This window comes from Myotis myotis, unplaced genomic scaffold (genome assembly GCF_014108235.1).
Source record: "Myotis myotis isolate mMyoMyo1 unplaced genomic scaffold, mMyoMyo1.p scaffold_m19_p_3, whole genome shotgun sequence".
Taxonomy (NCBI): Eukaryota; Metazoa; Chordata; class Mammalia; order Chiroptera; family Vespertilionidae; genus Myotis; species Myotis myotis.
Window position 1 is genome coordinate 86,625,865 of NW_023416335.1, and position 26,680 is coordinate 86,652,544.

The 26,680-nt window shown below is 38.6% G+C and overlaps 2 protein-coding genes across 9 annotated transcripts in view; one reads left to right on the top strand and one right to left on the bottom strand.

The window, feature by feature from the left end:
• Positions 1–5,696, top strand: part of PHF11 (PHD finger protein 11) — a 40,412-nt gene extending 34,716 nt beyond the window's left edge. For 2 of the 3 annotated variants that reach the window (XM_036299208.1, XM_036299207.1), the window contains 2 exons: positions 2,528–2,599; positions 4,785–5,696. In XM_036299208.1, coding sequence (XP_036155101.1) covers positions 2,528–2,599; positions 4,785–4,921 — 209 coding nt within the window. In that variant the 3' untranslated portion in view covers positions 4,922–5,696. The remainder of the gene's footprint in view (positions 1–2,527; positions 2,600–4,784) is intronic. The other variant, XR_004966049.1, reaches the window with a different exon arrangement.
• Positions 5,697–7,916: 2,220 nt separating this feature from the next.
• Positions 7,917–26,680, bottom strand: part of RCBTB1 (RCC1 and BTB domain containing protein 1) — a 68,126-nt gene continuing 49,362 nt past the window's right edge. For 3 of the 6 annotated variants that reach the window (XM_036298868.1, XM_036298866.1, XM_036298870.1), the window contains 4 exons: positions 24,008–24,134; positions 19,131–19,282; positions 18,161–18,291; positions 7,917–10,384 (listed from right to left, as the gene is read on the bottom strand). In XM_036298868.1, the coding sequence (XP_036154761.1) occupies positions 10,244–10,384; positions 18,161–18,291; positions 19,131–19,282; positions 24,008–24,134 (551 nt within the window). In that variant the 3' untranslated portion in view covers positions 7,917–10,243. Of the gene's footprint in view, positions 10,385–11,542; positions 11,597–18,160; positions 18,292–19,130; positions 19,283–23,287; positions 23,397–24,007; positions 24,135–26,680 lie in introns of those variants that run through there. The other 3 variants (XM_036298867.1, XR_004966029.1, XM_036298869.1) reach the window with 3 other exon arrangements.

A 26,680-nucleotide genomic window follows, 5' to 3' on the forward strand; every position in this document is an offset into this window, starting at 1 on the left:
TTAGCAAGTTTACTCCATGGTAGCTTCATTTTCTCGATGACAGTAGACACCCGGTCATACAAGTCCTCGCCCCGTGTTTTTCCTTTCAGTGGCTCCATGGCTAAAAACTTCTCCATAATTTCAAAATTGTCACTAATCCCTCGGATAAAAATTAAGAGCTGAGCAGTGTCCTTTACGTCATTACTTTCATCCAATGCTAGTGAATAAAACTTAAAGAACTCTGCCTTACTATTTAACTTGCTGGCCAAGTCTTCATCAATCAGTTCCACTCGACGAGTCACTGTCCTGCGCGATAAGCTGAGTTTTTCAAACTTGCCTTTGCTCTCTGGATGCAAGAGACCTGCTGTCTCTATCATACATTCTTTCAAACACTCGCCTTCAGAGAGAGGTTTGCTAGCTTTTGCTAATTTGAATGATAGCATAAAACTTGCTTTGGTAGTTGTCTCTTGACTTGCAGTTTGTCTGTGAAAGACATTTTGCTGAGCCTGTAATTTAGCCATCAACCTCTGTGCAGTAGCCTCCCGTTCTTGAGGTGACTGCTTGCTAGCATAGTTGCCATGCTTTGTGGCAAAGTGACGGCTGAGATTGTACTCTTTGAAGACAATCCTGGCATATCAGACATACCGGCATTGATCGGACTTTGGTGAAAAAATATTTTGTTGTCCACTCCCTCTTAAACACTCGGCATTCACTGTCCACTTTCCTTTTCTTTGGTCCACTCATGTTTAATATTGGGCTAAAACCAGCAGTACCGTTCTCTTATTAAATTCTTTACTAAAATAAGACAGTAAAGTATAAAAACAAGTGATTAAATTTTCTCTACTATAACATTTTTGGTCTTCTAAAAAATATATATATAACAAAATCATCTGAAAAAGTTCAGACATTGGACAGAGGCACACCCTGCCATAGAGAACAACCCCTTTCCTCCATAGGAAACCTGTGTATCTTTCACACAGGCCCTTTGTTTATGCTAACACACATAGCTGCACATTGCTGTGTCTTCCAGACACACTTGTATGGGAGGTGCTAGGGCAGTGCAAAACATGGGTAACCAGTAGTTACCACTAGCACTTCCGTTACTGGCAAAAAACAGCCGCAGTGCACATAGTGTGAAAGAGCCCATTATCAATGTCAGATTGCATCCACTGGACTCTATAAAAACAACCAAGTGCCACTTTTAAATGCCCATTGCAACAGTTTTTCTTATTAAAAGCTGGAAATGGCAGGATATTTATATATATACCCCTACTGTGACAGCCTGGCAGAGCATTACAAAGGAGAAAACCCAGCATCTGGTGATGTCCATAAGTACAAGACTTCAGGCTGTCATTACCAGGAAAGGGTTTCATCCAAGTATTAGATATGAACATTTGATTTTCAGTTTTTCATTTGTCCAATTACTTCTGAAACCCTGAAATTAAGCGATTTTGTAATAAAATCTTTAGTTCATCACATTTCTATACAATCTTTTTGTTTAACCCACTGAATTAGGGTCCGTTCACACTAGCCGTGCTGCCGTTGCAGTGTGGTGCAGTACTGCAATGCAGCGCAGCTAGGGTTAATGCAGGGTACACAGGTTTCCATCATGTTTGCGTTGATGCTAATGTGCAGTGGTGCATGTTAACACAAATGCCCTGTAGCACGCATTTTTACAGCTGAAAGTCTTTGTTGTTTTATTAACAAGTCATTGTGATGTACAGAATGTGGGAACAGGAAAAAATTGTGTTTGAGTAGAGCTCTTAATCTTACCTCAGAAAGGCTCTGATACTGTGCTCTCCAGGGGCGTGTCTCCCTACATCACCGCGATAACGTGTCTACGCATTCCCAGGGTGATGTCGGGAGACGCGTCTGCGGGCATTACAAGGAGCCTCTGGAAGATTGAGAGGTTGTTCCTTCTACTGAATGAACTCAGAAGAAGGAGCTGTGGCCGTGTTTCTCGACGTTGCCATGTTAACACTGCTGCTGGTGAAGGAGTGGAGGGGAGAGCAAGAGAACCCTCCGCTCTTCCTGCTCCGCGGGCCGGATAGAACAGCCTGATCCGGCCCGTTTGAAATGAATAAAACTAAAAAAAAAAAAAAGACCGTACCCTTTTATGTAATGATGTTTACTTTGAATTTATATTAGTTCACACAAACACTCCATCCATGCTTTTGTTCCGGCCCTCCGGTCCAGTTTAAGAACCCATTGTGGCCCTCGAGTCAAAAAGTTTGCCCACCCCTGGTCTAGACCAAGCACTTCTCAAACTTGAGCATGCCCCTCAGAATCACCTGGAGCAGCGGTCACCAACCGGTGGTCCCTGAGGTCTGAAAGGTTGGCAACGGCTGACCTGGAAGGCTTGTTAAGTCACAGATAGCTGGGCCTCCCCCCTGAGGTTCCGTTCAGTAGAGGTGCCAAGAATTTGCATTTCTAACAAGTTCCCAGTAGATAACTGCTCTGTTTACATTTCATTTTGGAGGGTTATTTTGTGAGGTGTTTCTGCCTACATAAAATATTTAAATTAAAACAAAATGTTTTTCTCCCTCAGACTATGAAGAAATCGGGACTTCACTTTTTGACTGTAGATTGTTTGAAGACGCATTTGTAAATTTTCAAGAAGGTATGAGTTAGAATCAAGCAGCCAAGTTTACAAATATTTGTCAATATTGAAATAATGTAATACTATTCAGGTGATAAAAATATTTCAATGGACAGTTTTATTTTTTATGATTCTTTATTGTTGAAAGTATTACATATTAGACACAGTTTTATTAAATGAAAAAGCGACACTGCAAAATAGTATGACCTCTCACACACACAAGAAAAAAAATACATAAATACAGAGGCACATGTGCACACAGAAAAACTGAACCAAATGGAAACAGTATTTATCTGTAGGCGGCTGGGTTAGTGTTTTTCTTTGTATTTTCCACAATCTCCAACCTACATATAGTAATATTTTCGGTAGAAACAACAAAAAATGATTGCAAAATGGCAGAACATTTGGGCACCATGTTCAGAAATCGCAGGAACAGATGAACCGTTCTTTGGCCGCTGCCCTCAGGCAGCCAGGCTGTGACAACTCCAGCTGCCTTTTGCCTCCCTCTCACCTGGTATGATGTACACATATTTTAATTTCCCAACATCAATCTGCAAAGCCAATGGCCGGCTTTAGATCAACTGTAAAGCTTATGAGAAAGAAAATGCACAAGAATAGAGAAAAAAGCCTTGTGAGGGCAGAGACTTAACTTTTCTGTAAAATATCAACCATTTATTGAGTAGGTCCTTTTGCCATTGTTTAAGATGCCTTCAAAACAAGGCTAAATTTTCACTTGTGAGTCTTATCTGACTTCTCCCCAAGGCTGCCACACACAACTGGGAGGGGTGCGCTGCACATCCCAGTGTGTGTGTTTAGGTGCGGTATGGGGGGCAGGAGGGGCGACCAGAGTCACACAGAGTTTTTTGCAAATGGCTTCTCTGAAGTTATATTTGTCTATCCAGCAAATGGTATTAGGACAATAGGTTTTCCCTGTGGAGAAAATATTTCCAGGTAGTTCATATCCCTGTCTCAGTATACACAAGCTTTTCATTTTGTTTTCATATTACATATTTCTATTTGAATTTTGTATTACATTTATAATCAGCAGAAAAAATATTTCTTAACGTCTACCAAAAATAGAGTATCTTTTAACAGTCTCTTGAGGATGTCTGTAGACTGCTCATGGGAATATCCGTGTGTGTTTTTTAAGCAGCCTTTTAAATATTTTTCTAAAAAGCTTTATTTTGTAGGGGACTTTCACTGTGTTTATTTTTTTGTATAAAAGGTTACATCTTTGGAACATGACACAGGTCACTACTTGGGTGGGTGAGTGGGAGTATATAGGTTATAGTGTAATATTTGTGGGGTGGGGCACTAGGAGGAGACACTATTTGAAATCTCATGAGAACCAACTTAAAAGACTTAACTTTAAAAAAAATTACTGATTTGAGAGAGAGAGAGAGAGAGAGAGAGAGAGAGAGAGAGAGAGAGAAACATCAGCTTGTTCCACTTAATGCATTCATTGGTTGCTTCTTGTACGTATGTGCCCTGACTGGGGATCGAACCTGCAACCTTGATGCATTGGGACAACACTCTAACCAATTGAGCTACCCTGGTCAGGGCAAAAGGCTTTAACTTTTGACACCCAACTAATAAAGATTCTTTGACTTAACATAGCCTTTCTAATGTTCCAGAACATTAACTACAGGTATGTAGGTATTCTAAGATTGTGTATGTTACTATTCTTCAGTTTTGAGTTTTTTTAAAAAATGACATTGCCTCTGAGTAATGTTCCTAAATTTCCACGTTAAAAGCCTTTCTATTTCTAAATAAAATCAAAAGCTTTTAACATTAAAAACTGGATGCATTTTTATGAAAGACTTGCCCTGATCCTTGATATTATAATCACATGCTCTCGCTAATCATCTCTCAACAAACGCATATAGTGTAGCATGAAGGTTATACAGTGGCTGCTTTCGAGTTTTCAAAGATACACAGAGTGCCTTTTTCTGCTACAAATATGTACAAAACCTTAAAGATTTACTGATCAGCTTTATGTGAAATAAAATACTAGAGTTCTATCCTGAATTAGAAGAGGAAGCAAACATAAAAGAACCAGTTCCTCTTAAGATCCTAGATTCTTTTCACTTGGGGCACAGCATCATGTACTATGTATGCTCTTGCAAATAATAGGGGCTAGATATCCTAACATTTTTTAGACAACTTCTGAATAACCTGAAATCATTTTATTTCTTATCACACACAGCATTAGAGACTAACATTCAGCAATTCGAAGAAAAATGGCAGCAGATGAAGGAAGAGATTGAGCTACTTCAAGACTTAAAACAAACTTTGTGCTCTGTTCAAGAAAACAGTGCTTCAGTATCTTCTTTATCTTCTTAAGAGTTACCATTTCCTAAGCCAGACATTGGGCATAGCTGCAAGCAGGCTGAGGACTAGAGACCAGGCCTGGGAAAGCCACACATCTCTAGCACAAGGTCTCGTGTCTCTCTTGTCTGCACACTTTGACCCTCACCAGCTCAAACCTGTTCATGCCTAGCTGGGTGTTTACTGCCTCCCTCTTATGATCTCACTTCTCCTACCTCTCCTCTGACAAAATGTTTCTCAGATTCTACTTGAGTAAATTGGATCATGCCTCCCATATCTCCCAACCTCTGTACTAAAACCCTTTCTCTGGCTTCCTGCTGACACATTGCCTCCACCCGTCTCCAGTGAAATAGGTCAGCAGTCGCCAACCTTTCGGACCTCCGGTTGGCAACCGCTGATCTAGGTTGATTCCAGTAACACACCAGGTGCCCCTGCCTCCAGGGCCTTTAGCACATCCTGTGAAGTCTTAACTGCTCTTTTGCCTTCCTCTAACTGCTCCCTCTGCAGATCTTATTATACATGTTCCTCCCACTTATTCCATCTGAGAGTACTTTTCCTTCCTAACACTTTCTAGTATAATCCACTGTACTTACATCACACTGCTGGAGTATCAGCTCTGAGGGCAGGAACTAACTATTCTGTGTTTGCTTACTATCACATTCCCAAGCACCCAGCATGCTCCATAAATGTTTGTTCAATAAATACATAAACTGTTTTTATCTTTTGAAACTATTTCTAGCCCATAATGCCTCTTAGCTATAATAAATTTGAATATTTTATTTTACTTGTACCAAATTTGCCTGTCTTCTTGTCACAAAGTCTGCTTTTTAAATTTCTTCTCAGCCACAGTCATCACATAGAAATACATCATCTTCAAAATAAACACTGAGATTTAAAATTGGACTCTGAATAAGAATATCAGTGAGAATATGTAAGAATGAAAAAAAAATGATAGTTACGATTTTTTTTTAAAAATATATTTTATTGATTTTTTACAGAGAGGAAGGGAGAGAGATAGAGAGTTAGAAACATTGATGAGAGAGAAACATCGATCAGCTGCCTCCTGCACATCTCCTACTGGGGATGTGCCCACAACCCAGGTACATGCCCTTGACCGGAATCGAACCTGGGACCTTTCAGTCTGCAGGCCGACGCTCTATTCACTGAGCCAAACCGGTTTCGGCAGATAGTTACGATTTTTAACATTACATTCACATTTCTAATTTTTTACTATAGTACCTTAATTCACAATAATCCTACATTTCTTACTGTTGTTAGTTCTCATCCAAGGGTATTTTTCCATTGATTTCTTAGAAAGAATGGAAGGGAGGGGGAGAAACAGAGAAACATCCATTTGAGAGAGAAACATCAATTGTTTGCCTCCCACATGCACCCTGATCAGAGCCAGGGATCGAGCCTGCAAATGGGGTATGTGCCCTTGAGAGGACACTATCCACTGAGCCAAACTGGCCAGGGCAATAATGCTACATTTCAAAATGAGTTTGATTAAGTCTCAGCATTGATGCCGGGTATGTAGTAAGTACTCAAAAAAACATCTGTTCAGAGAAGAATATGATGTAGGTGAAAAGAGAATGGGTCCATACCTGTTGTAAAGGTAACCCTAGCCGAAGTCATTCTTACCTGAGGGACAAAAATCAAGGTCAGCTGTTCTCAAATTTGCACATCAGAATCGCCTGGGGGACTTAACAAACTAACAGCCAAGACTCCATCCCAGACCTTGAATCAAATTTCCCCTGGTCTAGATGGTAACTAAGCTTCTGCCCCTGATACTGAGTAATAGTTTTGACTTCATGATCTTTATTTTAAAGAAAACCTCTGTCCTCCCACGTTATTTTCAAATTTAATCTGTCATTCACAAGATTACTTTGGCACAATGCAGCTCATGTTTTGCAGTCATAAAGTAAGCAAATGTCAGGCAAACGCAGGCCTGGTTTGTACTTTAGTTCTATCACTTAGTACTGAAAAACTTTAATCACACTGTTTAATCTATCTGAGCCCAATCCTGCCTACCTTATGGTACAAAATGTGGGCATGAAAAAAGTGTATGTGCAGCACGGCATGAATGATGCTTGGCACCGTGGGAAACAAATGTTCTCACATACACACATCCTCCCCTTGCCAGCATTTCCACCTCTCAGACCCTGGCTTTTCTACTCAACCAGACTTATGTCAGGCTCATCAGCTCCCACCTGTAAGCCTTTGCTTGTGCCACTTAACGTGTTTTGGAAATAAGCTGACAGGACACTTATGTTTTCCCCCACACCGCACAAACGTCTTCAGATATGCTTCTCGTATTAACTCTCTTAGGTTTTCTCTCACTATCATGAAAAGCTGTTTATAGATATGTTATTGTGTTAACTCCTAAACCTTTCCTATAATGTATACTTCCCTTGAGGGCAGGGACTATTTATGTCTTTCCCTTCACTTATAAGTACCCCAAAGGATTCAGGTTTTTCTGCTGTGACATTTCAACTGTACTATCTTTCAGCAGAAATAAATCAAAGGATTTTTATAGGGGTGTGTGTGCAGTTTAGACGCAGTTGACACATGTTCATGGTGGTATCTATTTTTAGCCTGATACCTGCTAAGACTCACAGCGCAGATTTTTTTAAGTTGTAAAATTTCCCATGTTAACTATGTTTATGTGCACAGTTCTGTAGCGTTAAGTAAATTCATTGTTTTGCTACCCCCACTGCTGTCCATCCACAGAACTCTTTTCATCTTGCACAGCTGTAACTCTGTAACTGTGACTCCCCATTTCCTCCTCCCTGGAGTCCCTAGCAACCACAACCTACTTTCTGAAAGTCTCTGACTGTGACAGGTACTTCACATAGTGGAATCATACAGTCTTTGTTGTCTGGTGACTGGCTTAGTGAACCTAGTGTAATGTCTCCAAGGTTCATCCAAGTTGCAGCATGTGTCAGACTTTCTTTTTATGGCTGCATATCACTGATTTTTGAGGGGGGGTGGTGGAACAACTACACACCTCTTTTTAACAGACAGCTTTATTTATTAATATGTCATTCTAAACATTACATAAATACAACCTATACATTAGAGTATCAAACATTGTTCCAGTAAGAAGATCAACAGTACATTTAGGGCTATTTTAGGAAATATGAATACTTTGGCTTGCATTATTACATCAGATGAAAAAAGCAATTCAAAGAATAGTTTTCATCTCTATGATTAACAACAAAACCAAGTAGAAAAATAAGTATATATTTTTAAAAAAAGATAAACAATTTTGAAGGACTTATTCCTGATCTCTTCACTACATACATACTCACACAAGTTACTCAATAATATGAGAAGTGGTTCTTCACAAATATTTGTTCAATGAATGAACCATGTATGGAAATGGACCTACTACTTTAATTTGTGCTTTTCATAGTCCTTTTTTCAAGTAAGAGCAATAGTAAACATACTGAAGTTCATGTTTTGTCCAGATCAAAATAAGCCTACAGAACAGTGATTGTTACAAACACTACCCACCATAATTAATAAAATTAATATGTATTATCAACCTAGTAAGAAAAGTTCTATCATGTTACAGATCCAGTTCTAACCTAATCACTGGACTTCAATCACTAGCAACATGGTCAAGAAAAGGGGGCTGGGACTTCTAGATTTGCATATGTTTTACCTGTCAATGAATTTCTAGCTTCGGGCCCTCACTCCCTGCTACACACATACACTCAAAAACACTGCTAAAAATAATAGCTGCCGCATCTCTTCACCCTCTTGTTAACCTGAAAATGTATTTAGGCAAGAGTATATTGAATATGTCATTTTTATAGGGGAAAAAGTGTGTGGAGGAGGGGGCAATTTAAACTTGAGTTCTCAAATTTTATCTTAATAAAATAAAACATCGTTAAATAGTAGTGGAGATTCTAATTTATAAATACATTTGATCTGAAAATGTATTTAGGCTCCAAGTTCAGATGGGAGGACCTTCTAAGCAAGAAACAGAATTTGCTAAGAGAACTCCCACAAATGGAAATGAGTCCGTGGATTGGAGGGCAGAACAGAGCTTTGTTCTTAAAGCAACTGACACACACGACAAAGCTTAAGAGTTGAATATTCTTACCTTCCAAATCACACTTCATAACCAGACCCCCAAAAACAAAACAAAAAAATCCCGTAATTTTGATCCTTTTTCAAGGTCCAATTGTGCTAAATATTAGACCTAACACAATTAAAAGGAGAGGAAAACCAAAAGTAAAAGCTGGCAAAGTTTCAAATAAGCGAATTGGTGATGGATTTGGTCTAGATAAGAGATAAAACTAATTCCTGTAAGTCCTGTAAGAGAGTTGGTTTTAAGAACCTTTTCTTTGAATCATATGTAGCAGATCTGATGATTTAGCAGCCACAATTTAGGAAGGCAAGAGTATACTGAATATGTCATTTTTATAGGGGAAAAAGTGTGTGGAGGAAGGGGCAATTTAAACTTGAGTTCTCAAATTTTATCTTAAATAAAACATCGTTAAATAGTAGTGGAGATTCTAAGTTATAAAACATTCACCTTTGTCCAAATTTCTTTCATTATCAACTTTTCACAGACAGTTCTAAATTACTACTCTTTATGTGCTTAAGTCTTAAGAGAAATCTTGGCTAATCTAAAAATTTATCTTAACATAATTATCATTTCAATAGATTTAACTCATATTAAACTTAATATTATTTTCATACACCATGAAGTTAAGAAAAAGTCCAATAGTGCAAACACACAAAAAAAAGCCTCAAAATATCTCAGCTATTCTTTCACAGTAAGGCAGTTGAGCTAGCAACTAATGCAGCAATTCAGTAAGCCCCAACGTCAGCATCTTTAATTCATGGTGGGGCCTCTATGTCTAACTCACAATTCACTAACTATCACCACCCCTAGTGTCAAACGGATTGTTGATAAGTGAGCCAGGAGAGTTGCCACAAACGTCCCCTTTCCAAGTTCATAAATTCCTCTAATGAAAAACAAAAAAACAACCAGCTAAACTTTCACCCTTTTATAGTGTTCCAGACAAACCGATAGTCATATTTAAAATATACATGTCTGGAAACAAGAGTTGTTTAAAGTAAGTTCAGGAAAAGCCATATATCCTTCATATATTCCTACACAGAGAATTGTGTCTCAGATATGAAAAGATATAAGTTCAGGAAAAGCCGTATATCCTTCATATATTCCTACACAGAGAACTGTCTCCCAGATATGAAAGGACAACCTGATGGTTTTTACCTGCAGCATATCACCAGCAGAGCACAAAAGACACACCATCACCAGTGCCCAGAGCACTCACACATAGCCCAGCAGCCTTGGCTTCAGTTCTTAAAGGCTCCACATTTACTGGCTTTAGCAATGAATTCCTTTAGCAGAGGGCCATCCATTTGCCAAAATGCTGCAGTCTGTGTAACTTCTGTCAAATGATTGATGCAAAACTTAAAGCAGAATTCTTCTAAATCCTGGACACACACAACAAAAATAAAAACAAGAAGAGGCCTTTTTAAATTAACCTTAATTGAATTACTCTCTCCAAACCCTTCACCCCAAGTACCTCCCCCTCCCCCAGAAAGGATAGTTGAGTCCAGAAACCTCAAATTAGGCAAACAAGTGGCCACAGATAGGTGTCAGAAAAGCACATGCTATTTACTCACAACACAGTAAAAGCAACGGTTCCCTATCTCGTCTGACTCTTCAAAACATACCCACATGCACACACAGTCCATGAGGGAAAGTTTCCTCATGGTTATCACACAGTCTAGTCATACTTAACATGATTTTAAAAAGCTAACGCAACTTTAGTCCCAATCATATGTTTTACCACATTCAAGAAGTCAGAGAAAAGAATTAAGATATGGGTTATTTAAGGCAGAGACTACAAAAATAAAAAGGGGGGGGGACTATAAGAATTAGAAAAGCGGTGGAGAGGTGCAGTCAACCTAAAGTGACGCATTACAAAAATTTCCAAGGGCCTTGAATTTACCCTCCGGCTCTCCTAAAGACAAACGCCTTCAAGAATAATACTCAACAACTTCCATCACACCAATTTCTTAGATAGATGGTTAACAGGAAGAAGAATATTCAGAGATTGGATTTTCAGTCAGACAAATGGAAGTAACCAACCACCACCATTCGGGAAAGTAATATATACAAATGGTAAACCAGAACAATTTAAAAATCGATTTCTGCCTAACTAGTACAACCTGTCATCCCCAGCAAGACTCTAATGTTGTTTGTTCCTTCGTATGTTGGAACAGATATTAAATCAATGAGATACCAGGAATATATACCAAGACTCAGTATATAAAAGCAAATCCCACTAATAACTTTTATCACAAATAGCTTGACTTTTATCACTTTGCTGGATACTGTGGAGGTACTCAGGGTCCTATCAAACCAGGAATTCAACAACATTTAAATGGTACAGTCTTGACTTCACATTTCCAGCAACCACGAAATGAGAATTTTAGGCAAAATGGGGAAGGACTCACACAAACATATGAACACACACCTTTTTTGCTCTCTCGGTGCAGACCTCTTCGAATAAAGACTCCCTTTATCCTGAGGAGCCTCTGTCTCCACTGAAAGAAGGATACTCCCCTCCAGGAATATAACCAGTAGGAGATAAACTCCATCTAGTGTATACCAGCCAGCCACTGCCAGAGTTTTATTTTCTAGATAATTCAAAATGCATTTAAAATGTTAGCACAATCTCTGAATCCATATTTTTTAAATATATTTTATTGATTTTTTTTTACAGAGAGGAAGGGAGAGGGATAGAGTTAGAAACATCGATGAGAGAGAAACATCGATCAGCTGCCTCCTGCACACACCCTACTGGGGATGTGCCCGCAACCAAGGTACATGCCCTTGGACCCTTGAGTCCGCAGGCCGACGCTCTATCCACTGAGCCAAACCGGTCAGGGCTGAATCCATACATTTTTTTTTTTAATATATTTTATTGATTTTTTTTTTTTATAGGGAGGAAGGGAGAGAGATAGAGAGTTAGAAACATCGATGAGAGAGAAACATCGATCAGCTGCCTCCTGAACATCTCCTACTGGGGATGTGCCCGCAACCCAGGTACATGCCCTTGAACGGAATCGAACCTGGGACCTTTCAGTCCACAGGCCGACGCTCTATCCACTGAGCCAAACCGGTTTCGGCTGAATCCATATTTTTAATAAGAGATAGCAAGTGGATTGAATAAATGTACAACTGAATGCTCTGAGTATTATAGTAAATTAAAATGCTAAACTATATAAAACATTCTCTCTCACGTTAATATTAAAGAAAAAGTACTACTCCTGGTATTTCATAACCCAAAGTTTAATAAATAGCTCTAGGGACTAAATTATTCCACAGGAAGATATACTTTGATCTTATTTATCAAAAATAGAAAACTAGTTTACCCATAACTTAGGAAGAAGTAGCCAGTCATGAGCAAGAAAGTTCTTCAAATCATGTAATATATCAGATAAGGATCTTTAAATATTACGTTTTAATTATATAATTTCAAATTCAAAGGAAAAGAAGCCTGGCCAGTGTTACTCAATGACTGAGTGTTGACCTGTGAACTAGGAGGTCATGTTTTATTCCCAGTCAGGGCACACGCCCAGGTTGTGGGCTCCATCCCCCCCATAGGGGACATGCAGGAGGCAGCAGGTCGATGTCTGTCTGTCTCTCTCTTTCATCAATAGAAACATTAAAAAAAAAAAAAAAGAATGCAAACTGTGCTTCTAATTACAAATCAGTTCATATATCAATAAAAATAGTTCTATCAATCTGCCTTTGAATTGGTGAGATTTCTCAATATTCAACATATGTTTAACAGTTTCAAACATTAAAAGTCTAACTAGGGCCCTGGCTGGTAGGGCTCCGTGGTTAGAGCATTGGTCCCCCGCACGAAGGGTGGCAGGTTCCATTCCAGGTTAAAAGCACATACTAGTACCTGGGCTGCAGGTTCATTCTCCAGTCCCAGTCCAGGAGTGTGCAGGAGGCAATCTGCGGACACATAAATCTTTCTCTCTCTCTTTCTCTCTCTCTCTCTCTCTCTCTCTCTCTCTCTCTCTCTCTCTTCTCTCTCTCTCTCTTTCTCTCTCTCTCTCTTCTCTCTCTCTCTCCCCCCCCCCCTTCCCGCTACTCTATATAAAAGCAATGGAAAAATATCCTCAGGTGAGGCTTAAAAACAAAAGTCTAACTAGGGAATACTGAAAATAATCTAAATATCCATTGTTTAAGAAACTAATTGAACCTTGGTGAAGGCAGATTTATGGAAAAGGAAGCATTGAAAGCACTTGGAAAGAGAAACTGGAATATGCAAATTCATTTGCATGAATTTGAGAGTGGCATAGCCAAGCGAATTCATTGCGCAACCAATGCCCTGAACCACTTTGCCTTAAATGTGTGAATTAGATAAACATCTTTCTGATAATTCTTAAATACTGTAAGAACCTACATGATCTGTTCATCGCATTCTGCAAATGATCAGATCTTCTATTGCTTAGAAAAGAAAATGCAACTCTTACCCAATCAATATAGCAACTATAACAGGATTGCTGGGCTTTAAATAAAACCTTTCCAAGGACAAGAATGACAGAATGAAAGAGTTTTCTCAAGGCCCATTGAATAGGGAAGTGGGAGATGCAAAATCTAACACGGTGTTATCGTTAGTATTTTAGAACTGACGTCCATGTTTATGACATCTTGTGGTGAAATTGTTATAAAGGCAAATAGCATAAAACATCAGATTTGTTGTAATTGGTGTTATGGGTTAGCTCAGCGAGATAGACCACCGACTCAGAATTTAAATTTTAAGAGCCTTTATTAAGCTGGCCAGCTGACTTCCAGCCGTGCCCTTCCCGTGAGAGCCCCACAGCTTGCAGTGCCGACCGAGAGTACAGCAAGACCTTTTATCTGCAACACTACAAAGTATTTTTTTTAAAAAAGAAAAAACAAACTGCAAAGCGGTTCATTAGCCATTCCTGGTACTGGCAGGGTAAAAAGTTTACATAAAATTTACGAGCAGGGTCACACCTGGCTGGGTTCAATCATAACACATTGCTTTTCTAGCGAGGTAATTAGCAATTTTTCTCTCCCATGATCCCTGCCCCTCAGCCTACTTAGTAATTCTTCTTTGTCAGGCCCCTGCCCCTAGCACAATTAAAAAGGAAGATCAAAATTAAAAACTGCTATACTGAAATAACTTATAATTTCATTCCAAATTTTTAATACATGATTTAATTATTTCAGTCACTATACATACTCAAAAAACAAGTTGTTTTTCCTTCCTTCCCACAGATTTTCTTTAGTAACAAGAGAATTGATGGTCTTAATATCAATTTAAAAAAATGTCTTACTTATGATTTTAGAGACAGAGAGAAAAACAACAATTTGTTGTTCCACCTATTTATACATTCACTGGTTGATTCTTGTATGTGCCCTGACTGGGGATCGAACCTACAACCATGGCATATCGGGATGTTGCTCCAACCAACTGAGCTACCTAGCCATGGCTTAATATCAACATTTTAAAAATGCAATTTTATTTACTGGAGTTATTCAGTCCTAAAATACCAAAACTAAAATAGCTGAATGCTAAGACTTCCTGTGGAAGGGCACTTGGCCACAGTAAGACAGGCTGCCTTCATGTCACAAGCCACCCTTGAGACACATGCAGGTGACAAGAGATGGCGAACCATAACTAACTGTCCAAACTTGTTAAAATAATTGTAAAACAAAGCCCCTAAACCGTAAGTCTGGAATTCACTTTATAATATGTCAAGTACAAAATATTTCATATTGAAGTGGGTGTTTTTTCTAAGAATGTATTTAAATATCTTACCATATGGAAAAATAGAGAAAGATGCTTTCTCCCATTACCCCAAACATATTTTACAGTCTACTGGTCATAGAAAACTTGTAATCTGGCCCTTAGAAAGAAGAAGAAAAATGCTGACCATCTGACTTTAGCGTGAAGTTTTCCAATACTCACATCCCAAACCACTTTTGGAATTACATTTCTGGGCTCATATTTATGGCTTCCCAACAAAAACAAAATCCTAAGATACAAGTTACTCAACAAGTAGGATTTTCTGGAAAATTCTCTAATCTGATTAAACAAATAATACTTCCCAACTGTTCCTCCTAAAGTTCAAATATACATAGAAAACAAAAATTTCCTGAAACAGTATAAACAGAAACATTTCAAGTTTTTTATAATGTGACACAGAAGTACCTCAAGACAATGTTTTACTCACATTTTCTCCCTTGATGTCAGTATTTATTCAGATTTATGCTAGAGGATTACTTAAGTGCTCCTTCTCCAAGTCCCTCTTTACTTTATAGAAAGTTTCATTCATAATGACAGGACCCCACAATAGTTAATTTTAAAAACTCTTCATAAGTAGTGAGTCAATACATTTTTGTTGCTTTTATGTGTGCACATTTGCTTAAAGATTATCTTGTCAAAGGGTGTATGGAGGAACAATAATAACTTTTATAGAAAAGGGAAGAAACATGAGAAGCAGGTGGTCTCCATCTTCCTAGCATTTCAACCCACAGAATGAAGGCAAAGGCATCTAGTATCCTCAAGTTGAGCTTCTGAAAATAACAGTTTTTGCAGCTAATTTCAGATATAGTAAGTGTGTTTTATTTTTATATTCTAAAGACTTCATTTATTCATTTACTACGTTCAATAACATTAAGAAAATAAAAATTAAATTTGTCAATTATGTAATTCCTATCAGAACAACAACAACAAAAAAAAAACCACCAAAGAAAGTGATTCTTTTTATTTTTGTCTCCTCTCTATTTTATAATTTTTCCATATTGACTGTGTTATATTTGTACTAGTGATCTGGTGCATGGATTCGTGCACATTAAAGGAAATTAATTAGAAGAAATATTTTAATATCACTATTCGCCCTTTCTCTATAATAGAAGTGTCAACCAAATTCATGATTGACAATGACAGATTGAAACACATGCATGCTTCAATAAAGACTGTCGCCAGCGAGAGCTTTATATATATTGCTCATGTGTGAGTCAACTTAGACTTTTATATATATATAGATAAACCTGCTTAATTAGACCTGCTTTCTGATGTAGCTAAACTTTTTCCAGCCCAGTGAAGCACCCCAACTTCTCTTTCAGGTAATTGTCAGCAACACAGCAGTAAATATCAACACAAAGCAGATTATTATTGTAGATCACGCAGGGAGAAAAAAGGGTGATTCTTTTTATTTCTGTCTCCTCTCTATTTTATAATTTTTCCATATTGAATGTGTTATATTTGTATATTTTTTTAAAGTTTTTTAATAAGCACATCTTCATGATTACATGTTTCAAATACATTCATTCGTGAATTTAACTCAATGTATATTTTTTAATACTAACTATTCGCCCATATTGTGGCAGACTCTGAGAGATCCCATGCATTTGTGGTCTCAAATAATGGGTTTTATTTTTAATGTGTTTATATTTAATTAAGAAAAAAAATAGTCAAGGAAATGATCAGCGAACAGACTTTTCTATAAACTTTCTGGGGTACATGTTAGCTAGAAGTGAGGAAGAAAGTTTCAGCAACTAGAGCCGAGATGTTTACCTCTGTCCAGATGGTTTTAGTCAGCAAGATCCCACCCCCAAAATGTGAAACTCATTAGCAATGGGGAGGAATATGGAGAGACACAGACAAGATTTTAAAATCAATCACAACATGGAGAGAAAAGACACTGGCAATTTAAAATTAGATCATTGGGTGGGAATTAAATCTAAGGAAATAGCATTTCTTTTTTTAAAAATATATTTATTTCTTTATTGATTTCAGAGAGGAAGGGAGAAGGAGAGAGAGATAGAAACATCAATGATTTGAGAATCACCGATTGGCTGCCTCCTACACACTCCCCACTGGGGACCGAGCCCGCAACCCAGGCATGTGTCCTTGGCCAGAATCAAACCTGGGACCCTTCAGTCTGCAGGCTGACGCTCTATCCACTGAGCCAAGCTGGCCAGGGCAGAAATAGCATTTCTAATAAAGAAGCTCCTATCAAAGAAAGGGCAGGAGGAAAAACTATACTTCCATTTTCTATTAGAAATATCTTTTGATCATTATTCCATCTGTTGAAAAGGCTACAGAGAAAGTCAGCTATATTTGACCTTATCAAATATTTATAATAGTAACATAATCTCAAATAAAAATAGTACACATTTTGAAAACACAAGACATAATGGCGCACTTCGATCCCTAAGTGTGGTAAGGAGGAAGTCTGTCCTCCACCACCTCTCCAAGGCCACAGCTGCAGGTCCTTGCAGGTGTTTGGTAAATTCCCTGGAACCAGGTATTCTGTCGCATAATATGATGACAGAATACTTACAATACTAGACAAATTGTGCCCTTTAGGGTGGAGATCTTAACTAGACGTCGTGAACTCCAAAGCTACTGCTCTCTACCTTTTATTCCCTGTGAATTTGTAAAACCAACCATACCAACCTTTAGTTCACTAAGCATCCCTAAAGCTCCCTTTGGGTGGTTCAACAAACATTTATCATCCAGAGCCTACGATGTGCCAGGCACCACAGGGTGCACAGATGAGTAAGACCCAGTTCCTGCTCATGAGGAGCTATGGTTCTTCACTTCAAGAAAATGCACATGAATACAAAATGTCAGACTCCCAAAGCCCTTTCAATCACACTCTTAAGAGATCCATCAATCCCAAAATTAAGAATTCAATCCAGTGTAAATAAAAAATAGACAAAAAGGATTCCAGAGCAAGTTCTTAACACACGAATAACTGTTATAGTCAGACAATGATAGAATTTCAGAGCATAAACAGATATAAATCATATGGCATCCATGGCGTACGACATGGTAGAGCGGAGGGACAGCAAAGTGGTCTTAAAAAAACACATATGCTGACCTTGAGAAATACTTGAACTAAAATACGTGGTTTGTTAGTCCAATTAGGTGTGCACTTCATATTCCAACCAGCAGTACAGCTGCTGGGACCTCAATTTCTTATCTTAGTTAAGAAGGAAAAGAGAGGAATAATAATTTTGAAACTAAGAACAGAAAATAAAGAAGCAAGGCCAGATTTCATTGTTCAGGGATCAGTCACTTCATTGATTCCTAGTAGAAAGGAAGTTACTCATCATGGTCCTTGTTGAAGTGAGAAAAAGAGAGAAAGGAGCACACAGGGAGTGAGGGGTGGTTTGAGTGTCTGTTTGTGGTTTTACATTACCTCTGCATCGTATCTGACTGCAGCAGAGAATAATGAAAAGGCATTCTCCACAGTGATTCCTTGCTTGATAATGTGCTGACAAAGTTTTTTCAGTCTGTTTTCACAGTAAGATGTCGCCAAATCCAAAAGACCTACAAGTTAAAAGTATAGCAGTTTTAATAAAGTTTACGATAATGTCCCATAATTTAAACATATACGTGTGTGTGTGTGTGTGTATGTATATATATGTATATGTATTTATTTTGTTTCTGGTGCACAGAGTAATGTAGGTAAATCAGAAGTTTCTTAGTGAATAATACTTGAATTTTATTAAGTAAGTTCTCTTTGTTACTCCTTACCTCCCCAACTCCCCAAACAAACCTCTCTTTTTTTTTTTTTTTTTTTCATAGATTCCCTTCCCCAAGAGTATGGCCAGATAATAAATGAGCCGACTCAAGCCTTGTTTATTAATCTGATGTAGCTACCTGCCCACCTGAGGAGCCCCAAGAAGGCAGCCTTTCTGATACAGACGGAAATCAGGTTAGGGTGCTGAGCGCTGAGCATGGCCAGGCCGGGAGTGTTTGTTCTGGGGAATGGGGTGTGTGCACCTCCATATAAAACATACCCCTGGTGCCCGGCCTGTGGGGCTCAGTGAACAAACCTCTCTTCTACTCACTTTATACAATTTCTTCTACAGTACAGAGAAAGGCAAAAAATTAAATTTCCCACTCATTTTTTTCTAAAATGACATGATAAATCCATTATCAAGTTATACTTAAGTATTAAAAAATTAAAATAAGTCCACAAAATAATTTTGGACTTATGTGCAAAATTATTAACCATAACTATACAATATTATTTTAAAGATATTTACTTCAAATATTTTTTAAAAGCCAATAAACCTGAAACTCTTCATGTTTCAATACTATAAGAAGATGAGGAGCTATATTTTTGACCATATGATATGGCCAGTCCCAATGTGGCTGAGTACCTATAGCATCTTCAGGTGGCAGGTCCACCGTGTCTGTGTAGAGGAACTGAAGAAAGGCACGATACACTGGGTAAGAAAACTGGTCTATTTCTATCACTTCTTTCATGTCCTCATTCCAATAAGACTGAAACATGGATCGGAAGTGCTCACACCTAAAATGGAACAGGAAGTCAATTCAGTTGATGGAATCAGTTAAACAAATACTACAGGTATCTTTAACTACTATATTTGGGCTTCCACACGCCAGGATCATGAATCTTTAGCTAGTACTCTAAAAAAAATTCCATGTGCAAGAATTTTTATATTTGCCTTTTATGTACACTCATTTTCATGTTTTTAAATCTTCAATCAAGGATATGTTTTTATTGATTTTGGGAGAGAGAGGAAGGGAAAGAGAGAAACAATCAATGTGAGGGGAAACATCAATTGGTTGTCTCCGGTACGCACCCCACCCAGGGACTGAATCCACAACCTAGGTATATGCCCTGACCAGGAATCAAACTCACAACCTTTTGGTGTATGGGATGATACCCCAACCAACTGAGCCACCTGACCAGGGCATGACTTTCATTTTTGATGAATGCTTCCTATGAAATATTAAGAATTATATGTAGCCCAGTCAGTGTGGCTCAGTGATTGAGCATCGACCTATGAACCAGGAGCTCACATTTGACTTTGGTCAGGGCACATGCCCGGGTTGTGGGATCAATACCCAGTAGGGGGCATGCAGAAGGCCACCAATCAATGATTCTATTTATTGATGTTTCTATCTCTCTCTCTCCCTCTCTTTCTCTCTGAAATAAAAAAAATATATTTTAAAAAATGATTCTATGTAGAGCCTAGGAGTGCCTAGCACTTGTGCATTACTGCTGTTTCCATTTGACAATCCCCATTCATATCAAGACATCTTGCTCACTTGTTTTTTAAAACAACAGGAGCCCTAGCTGGTTTGGCTCAATGGATAGAGCATCAGCCTGGGGACTAAAGGGTCCCAGGTTCGATTCCAGTCAAGGGCACATACCTGGATTGTGGGCTCGATCCCCAGTAGGGGGGCGTGCAGGAGGCAGCCAATCAATGATTCTCTCTCATCATTGATGTTTCTATCTCTCGCTCCCTTCCTAACTGAAATCAATAAAAATATATATTTTTAAAAATGTATAGGAATGCATTTTAAATAATGAAATTAAAGGAAATTAAAAAATAGGAGTTCAAACATATCACTATAAAGTAACACATTTAAATGATTCATTTGTGGGTTTTTGGGTTTTTTTGATCCTCACCCGAGGATATTTTTCCATTGATTTTTAGAGAGAGTGGAAGAGAGAGGGAAAGACACAGAGAAATACTGATGTGAGAGAAGCACATTGATTGGTTGCCTCCTGCACAAGTCCTGACCAGGGTCCGGACTGGGGAGGAGCCTGCAACAGAGGTTATGTGCCTTTGACTGGAATCGAAACTGGGACCCTTTGGTCCACAGGCCAATGCTCTATCCACTGAGCCAATCCGGCTAGGCCAGTGGTCAGCAAACTCATTAGTCAACAGAGCCAATTATCAACAGTACAACAACTGAAATTCCTTTTGAGAGCCAAATTTTTTAAACTTAAACTATATAGGTAGGTACATTGTTATTAACTTAATTAGGGTACTCCTAAGCTGGCCTTTGCTAAAAACGTCCTCAACCTGATTGAGGTATGTTCGCTGAGGTTGATCCCTTCCAACTCTCCCATCCACACTCGTCTTGGCTCCTTGTTTCAGATAGATGAGTGTGGATGGGAGAGTTGGAAGGGGTCGACCTCAGCGAACGTACCTCAAAACAGTGTACCTCCCCCGCACTGCGTATCCCGCAGCCCGCCTGCGCCCGCATCTCCCATCACCCACCCGACCGACAGCCCCCACTTCTTCTAACGCTTCTTCAAAATAGACTCGCCCAGGCCGAAAACCGACTTCTGCGCATGGGCCACGAAGTTTCAATCGCACTGTCCGTGCGCACCCGCACATGGTATTTTGTGGAAGAGCCACACTCAAGGGGCCAAAGAGCCACATGTGGCTTGTGAGCCGCGGTTTGCTGACCACTGGGCTAGGCCGTTTATTTGTTGTTGTTTTTAATATAATCATCATATTCATTTTTTAATCTTTTGAAGTCAAATTTATTGGGGTGACATTGGTTAATAGGAGCATACAGGCTTCAGGTGTGCATTTCTTTGTTACAAGATCTGTATATCGCACTGTGTGCTCACCACCAAAGTCAAATCATCTTCTGTTACCATGTAGGACCCTACCCACTTCCCTTTGGCAACCACCATACTGTTGTCTATGTCTATGATTTTCAGTTTTATATCCTACATATGAGTGAAAGCATATGGTGCTTAGCTTTTTCTGCCTGACTTATTTCACTTAGCACAATATTCTCAAGGTATATCCATGTGGTTACAAATGGCAGTATTTTATCCTTTCTTATGGCTGAGTAGTATTCCATAGTATAATATGTACCACATCTTCTTTATCCAATCCCTACTGTAGGACACATTGGCTGTCTCCATGTCTTGGCCACTGTGAACAATGCTAATCAGCATATTCTTAAAACTGTTTTAAATGTTACCTGCATTGCATTTAAACTGATTATTGTTCCATTACCTTACATGACAATTATCCTCTTTCTGACTAGTCTTCAAAATGGCTACCACTCCTATTTTGTTTCTTTGCTTTGCCTTGCCCCTTTCCTCTCTTTCCAAGCTGTTACCAATCTATGTACATAAAAGGCTGTGTCCATCCATCCAACTGGTAGCTATGACATGCACTGACCACCAGGGGCAGATGCTCAACGTAGGAGCTACCGTGACACACACTGGCCATTTAAAAATAAATGGCACCATGGACCTGGCACTGACAAACCAACACACGGCTTCCCCCGAGTGGGACACAGGCCCCGCCACCAGCCCAGAGCAACACCCCACCAAACCGCAGCCAACGCTGCCAAGAACCCATGGCGCAAAATGCGGCCCACTGCCTAGCCCAGCCCAGAAACAGTTGCTGTGGGTGCCAGGTAATGACGTCACATAGCAACTAGCCTCCTTGGAGTTTCTTCAGCCCAGGAACCTGACTTGCTCTATAGCCAGGTGCAAATATTTTACAGTTTATCCAAATGTTTGTGAAGCATTTTCCTGTACCTCATCTCATTTGATCCTCACAGAAGTCCTGGAGTAAGAAGATAGGAGACTCGGTAGAATCTATTTTCTTTTCATTAGCAAGACATGAATAGCAATATTAAAATATTTATTCTAATTAATTTCCTTCAATGTGCACAAATCTGTGCACTGAGACACTAGTTTACTTATAGTCACATATTTCAAGAAAACCTAAGGGGTTTTATGAAATATGTATTGTATAACATGTACAAATTTACCCATAAATTCAAGAACTGATTTCTGAATATAGATTTTCTTAAAGTATGACATACTTTATAGGTTTAAAAAACCATCTTTTAAAATCCTTTTAAAATGAGATACAGTATAAATAAACACAAAATACTTTCAAAATCCATTCAGAATACTAAAAAAAAAATGGCCATTTACCTAAAAAATTGCCCTAACTGGTTTGGTTCAGTGGATAGAGCGTCGGCCTGCGGATTGAAAGGTCTCAGGTTCGATTCCAGTCAAGGACATGTACCTTAGTTGCAGGCACATCCCCAGTAGGGAGTGTGCAGGAGGCAGCTGATCGATGTTTCTCTCTCATCGATGTTTCTAACTCTCTATCCCTCTCCTTTCCTCTCTGTAAAAAATCAATAAAATATATTTTTAAAAAATTACTTCATCTGAGAAGTAAAAAGAAATGGGTATCTAAGCAAGGAATAGTAGATAAAATGGGTCAGAAAACTATACATGAAAGGAATAGACTGGTTGTCCACAGGTTCACAGACACAAACATTTCCAGGTCATCTTTCAATTAATACTTTGGTGCAGATATTTACCTCTTAAGTAATGAATGATATATGAACTTTTCAATTCCCTTTAACGTTATTTTGTAAATAGGCTTTTGACTAAATTTACAAAAAGACATGTAAGTGGCCAGTTCAATTCTCAATGGACTGACTTTGTTTGTGCTGGTCTCTGTAAAGGCAGCCTTAATGAGCAACAGTCCAAACAATTACTAATAAATACAAAGTTCCCTCACATTTATACAAAGAACTCCTGACATATAGCTAAACAACACGTCTTTAATTGGGAATTAGATGTCCCTCGAGCCAGAAGACCACAATTCCAGAGTTTTCTGCTTGAGAAAAATAAATTTTTAATTAACAGCAAAAAAAGGCATATATACACTTTTCCTTGACAATCTTTTATGGGGGTTTTTGACCATGTAAATAAGGCTTTTGATGGAAATAAATATTCACAAGATCCTTCATTTAAAAACAATATAGACAGCCTTTCCAGTGTTGCTCAGTGGTTGTGCATTGGCCCATAAACCAAGAGGTCAACAGTTCAATTCCAGGTCAGGCACGTGCCTGGGTTTTGGGCTCAATTCCGGAGGCAGCCGATGGATGTTTCTCTCTCATTCATGTTTCTATCTCTCTATCCCTCTCCCTTTCTCTCTCTAAAAAAAATCAATTAAAATATATTTATAAAAATATATATAGACAAATACTTATACTACTACATTATGCTTTTTAAAAAAGACACGTGCACATGCACACACACGTGTGCATGCAAAACTCTTCAATAATGAATGGATTGAGGCTATCTGCAAAAATATGAAGCTGTGTCATTTCCCTCTATTGCCAAGGCTGTTTCTTATTAGTCCCCATTTTATGGAGTAACAAGGGAACAGATATCATAAAAAGAAAAGAAGGTTATTGATATCTCAAGCTCATGCAAAAATACCTGATTTTCAAAACAGCTTTATGGACATGGATATATTTCCCATCAATTCTGAACTTTAGGTCAGCAGTTTCTGGACTGTCAAATTCTTTCTTCAGGGACTCTGCAACTGTTAAAAAATCTTCATGCTCTGAAGGCAACAAACACATTATAAATACAAAAAACTCAGGAAACATACTCAAGATTTAATAGACTTCAAAAGATAATCATTAACACGAGGGGGATAATTCCATCTGCCTTTTTTTCAAAAGAGATCATGCCTTACTTGACAAATCCATTTCACAGTATGAAAATAAGTATCTGAGTGTATAAACTACAAAAAAACACATGTTTAGTAAGATCAAATACTAGTCTTACATACTATTAGTCCTCAGAAATGTATACATTTTTAAAAAAAGAAAAAGTTATAGGTAGTCCATGATTACATAACTATTTGGTCAAAACTTGAGTGACTCTCTTCCAGGGCTAAAAACGTACCAATTTTCCTTGACTGGAATGTTAAGAACACCTTTGCCCAGCTTTGGGGTAGTTTCAAGGGGTTACTATATTCTAATCAAAGAATCCCAAGAAACAAACTCACCATTACGTGGTAATACTAAGCAGTCATATTCTTACATAGAGAAACCCCTTTTCTTCGGTATTTAGAATCTAAACATCCCTCTTAACCATAAGAATTAATGTACAAAAAATAATCCTTACACACTATCTAAAAACAAAGCAAATTTTCTTAATAACAATGATACTCAAAGGCAACAGTTTTACAAAAACGTGATCTCATTGCCTGATGAGAAGAACTGCTGTTATGATTACAGGTAGATCTATTATTATAAAGGAAAAACAGTAAAGGCACTTGGCCCGGCTGGAGTGGCTCAATGGTTGAGCATTGTCCCATGCACCACAAGGTCGCTGGTTCAATTCTTGGTCAGGGCACATGCCTGGGTTGCAGGCTCAATCTCCAGCAGGGGGCATGCTTGGGACAGCGATCTATGTTTCTCTCTCATTGATGTTTCTATCTCTCTACCCCTCTCCCTTCCTCTCTCTCTAAAATAAATTAAATAAGGGGCAGAGAATCTGTCAACCTCCCCCCTCCCATCAAAATCACCAAGGCCTCAGCCCCCTTCATCACCATTTGCCCCTCTCCAATTCCCTCACCCCTGAGAAAAAAGAAAAAAAGAACAAATATATAAAGCCACTTGTACAAATCCATGTAATACTTTCTTGTGTTTTATATGCATGGACAAAGAAAAACAAGTAGAAGGCTAACAGGGACCCGCATCAGCACTGAATGCAGGTTCAATGGACAGAGACAGGTTCTGACTGCCCACAAAGATAAGAATGGTGACTTCATCAAATAACTGAGCTATGTCTCTCAGGAGCCTGGTGTTACCAAGGGAATGCTTAGAGGAGGGACAACTCCTAAAACCTAGGCTAAACCTAACAAATGAACTTATCCATGAGCTTTATCATCAGAATCTCCCAAGGAAATATCATTTGCCTGAGCCCTGTTACCTTAACCTAGCACACACATAATGCAGAGCTCTCTTGGCTATGGAGGGAAGGTCAACAATCTCTCAAAAATCAAGTTGCCCTTGACCCTATAACAGTGAGTAAAAAAAAAAAAAAAAGGGGGAAATCACTAAAATAGATAGAGAGTCCAGTAGTCTAGATTGCTACTTCACCCATCCCCAAACGAGCTTCTTATCAATGCCTCCACTTCTGAATCTAGTAGTCAGGGTTGAAATACACCTTTCCTCCTCTTAATTCCTGGCAACAAGTATACCTTCTTTCACAGAAGAAATATTCTTCTGAGGTGTGAATTCACCAACTGACTTTCTTCCTATCGCTCAGCTGAAATAATAAATTGAGAGGGAAAAAAAACCTCAGACTTACTGGGTAGAGGGAAAGAAGTCATCAAAGTAATATATTCAATGACCACATTTTTTTCCCAAGCTTAACATTAAAAAATGTTAGGATGTTCTAAAAAGGATGCCTTTTCAGGATCGGGATTTTTAAGATACAAAAACCTGAGGAAGCTTTTTATAACAGGCCCAGGTTAAGTAGTATATGAGAATCTGAAGATGTGGACAGAGTGCTTTGGTGTGACACACATATGTGATTATGGCCAAATAGTCCCATCTGTGAACTAAATTTTTCTTTGCTTTTTTATTTAATTTGCTGGGGTGACATTGGTTAACAAATTATATAGGTTTCAAGTGTATAATTCTATAATACATCATCTGGATACTGTATTGTATTCACCACAAGTCAAGTCCCCTTCCATCACCATTTATCCCCCTTTTATCCTCTTTCACCTCCTCTGACACCCTATCCCTCTGGTAATCACCTTATCTACAAGTTGTTGTTTTGTTCTTCTTTTTAAGAGAGAGAGAAAGGGAGAGGGAGAGAGAAAAATATTGATGTGAGAGCACATCGATGGCCAACTCCTGTATGCCTCCCACCAGGGGATCGGGACCACAACCTGGGCATGTGCCCTTGACCAAACTGGAGACCTCCTAGTGCATGGGACAAAGCCAACTGAGCCACACTGGGAAGGGCTGTAGTTTGTTTGTTGCTTAATCCCTTAAACTTTTTCACTCATCCCCAAAAATCCCCTTCCCTCTGACAGCTTTTGGCTGTTCTCTCTCTATGAGTCTGTTTCTATTTTGTTAGTTTACT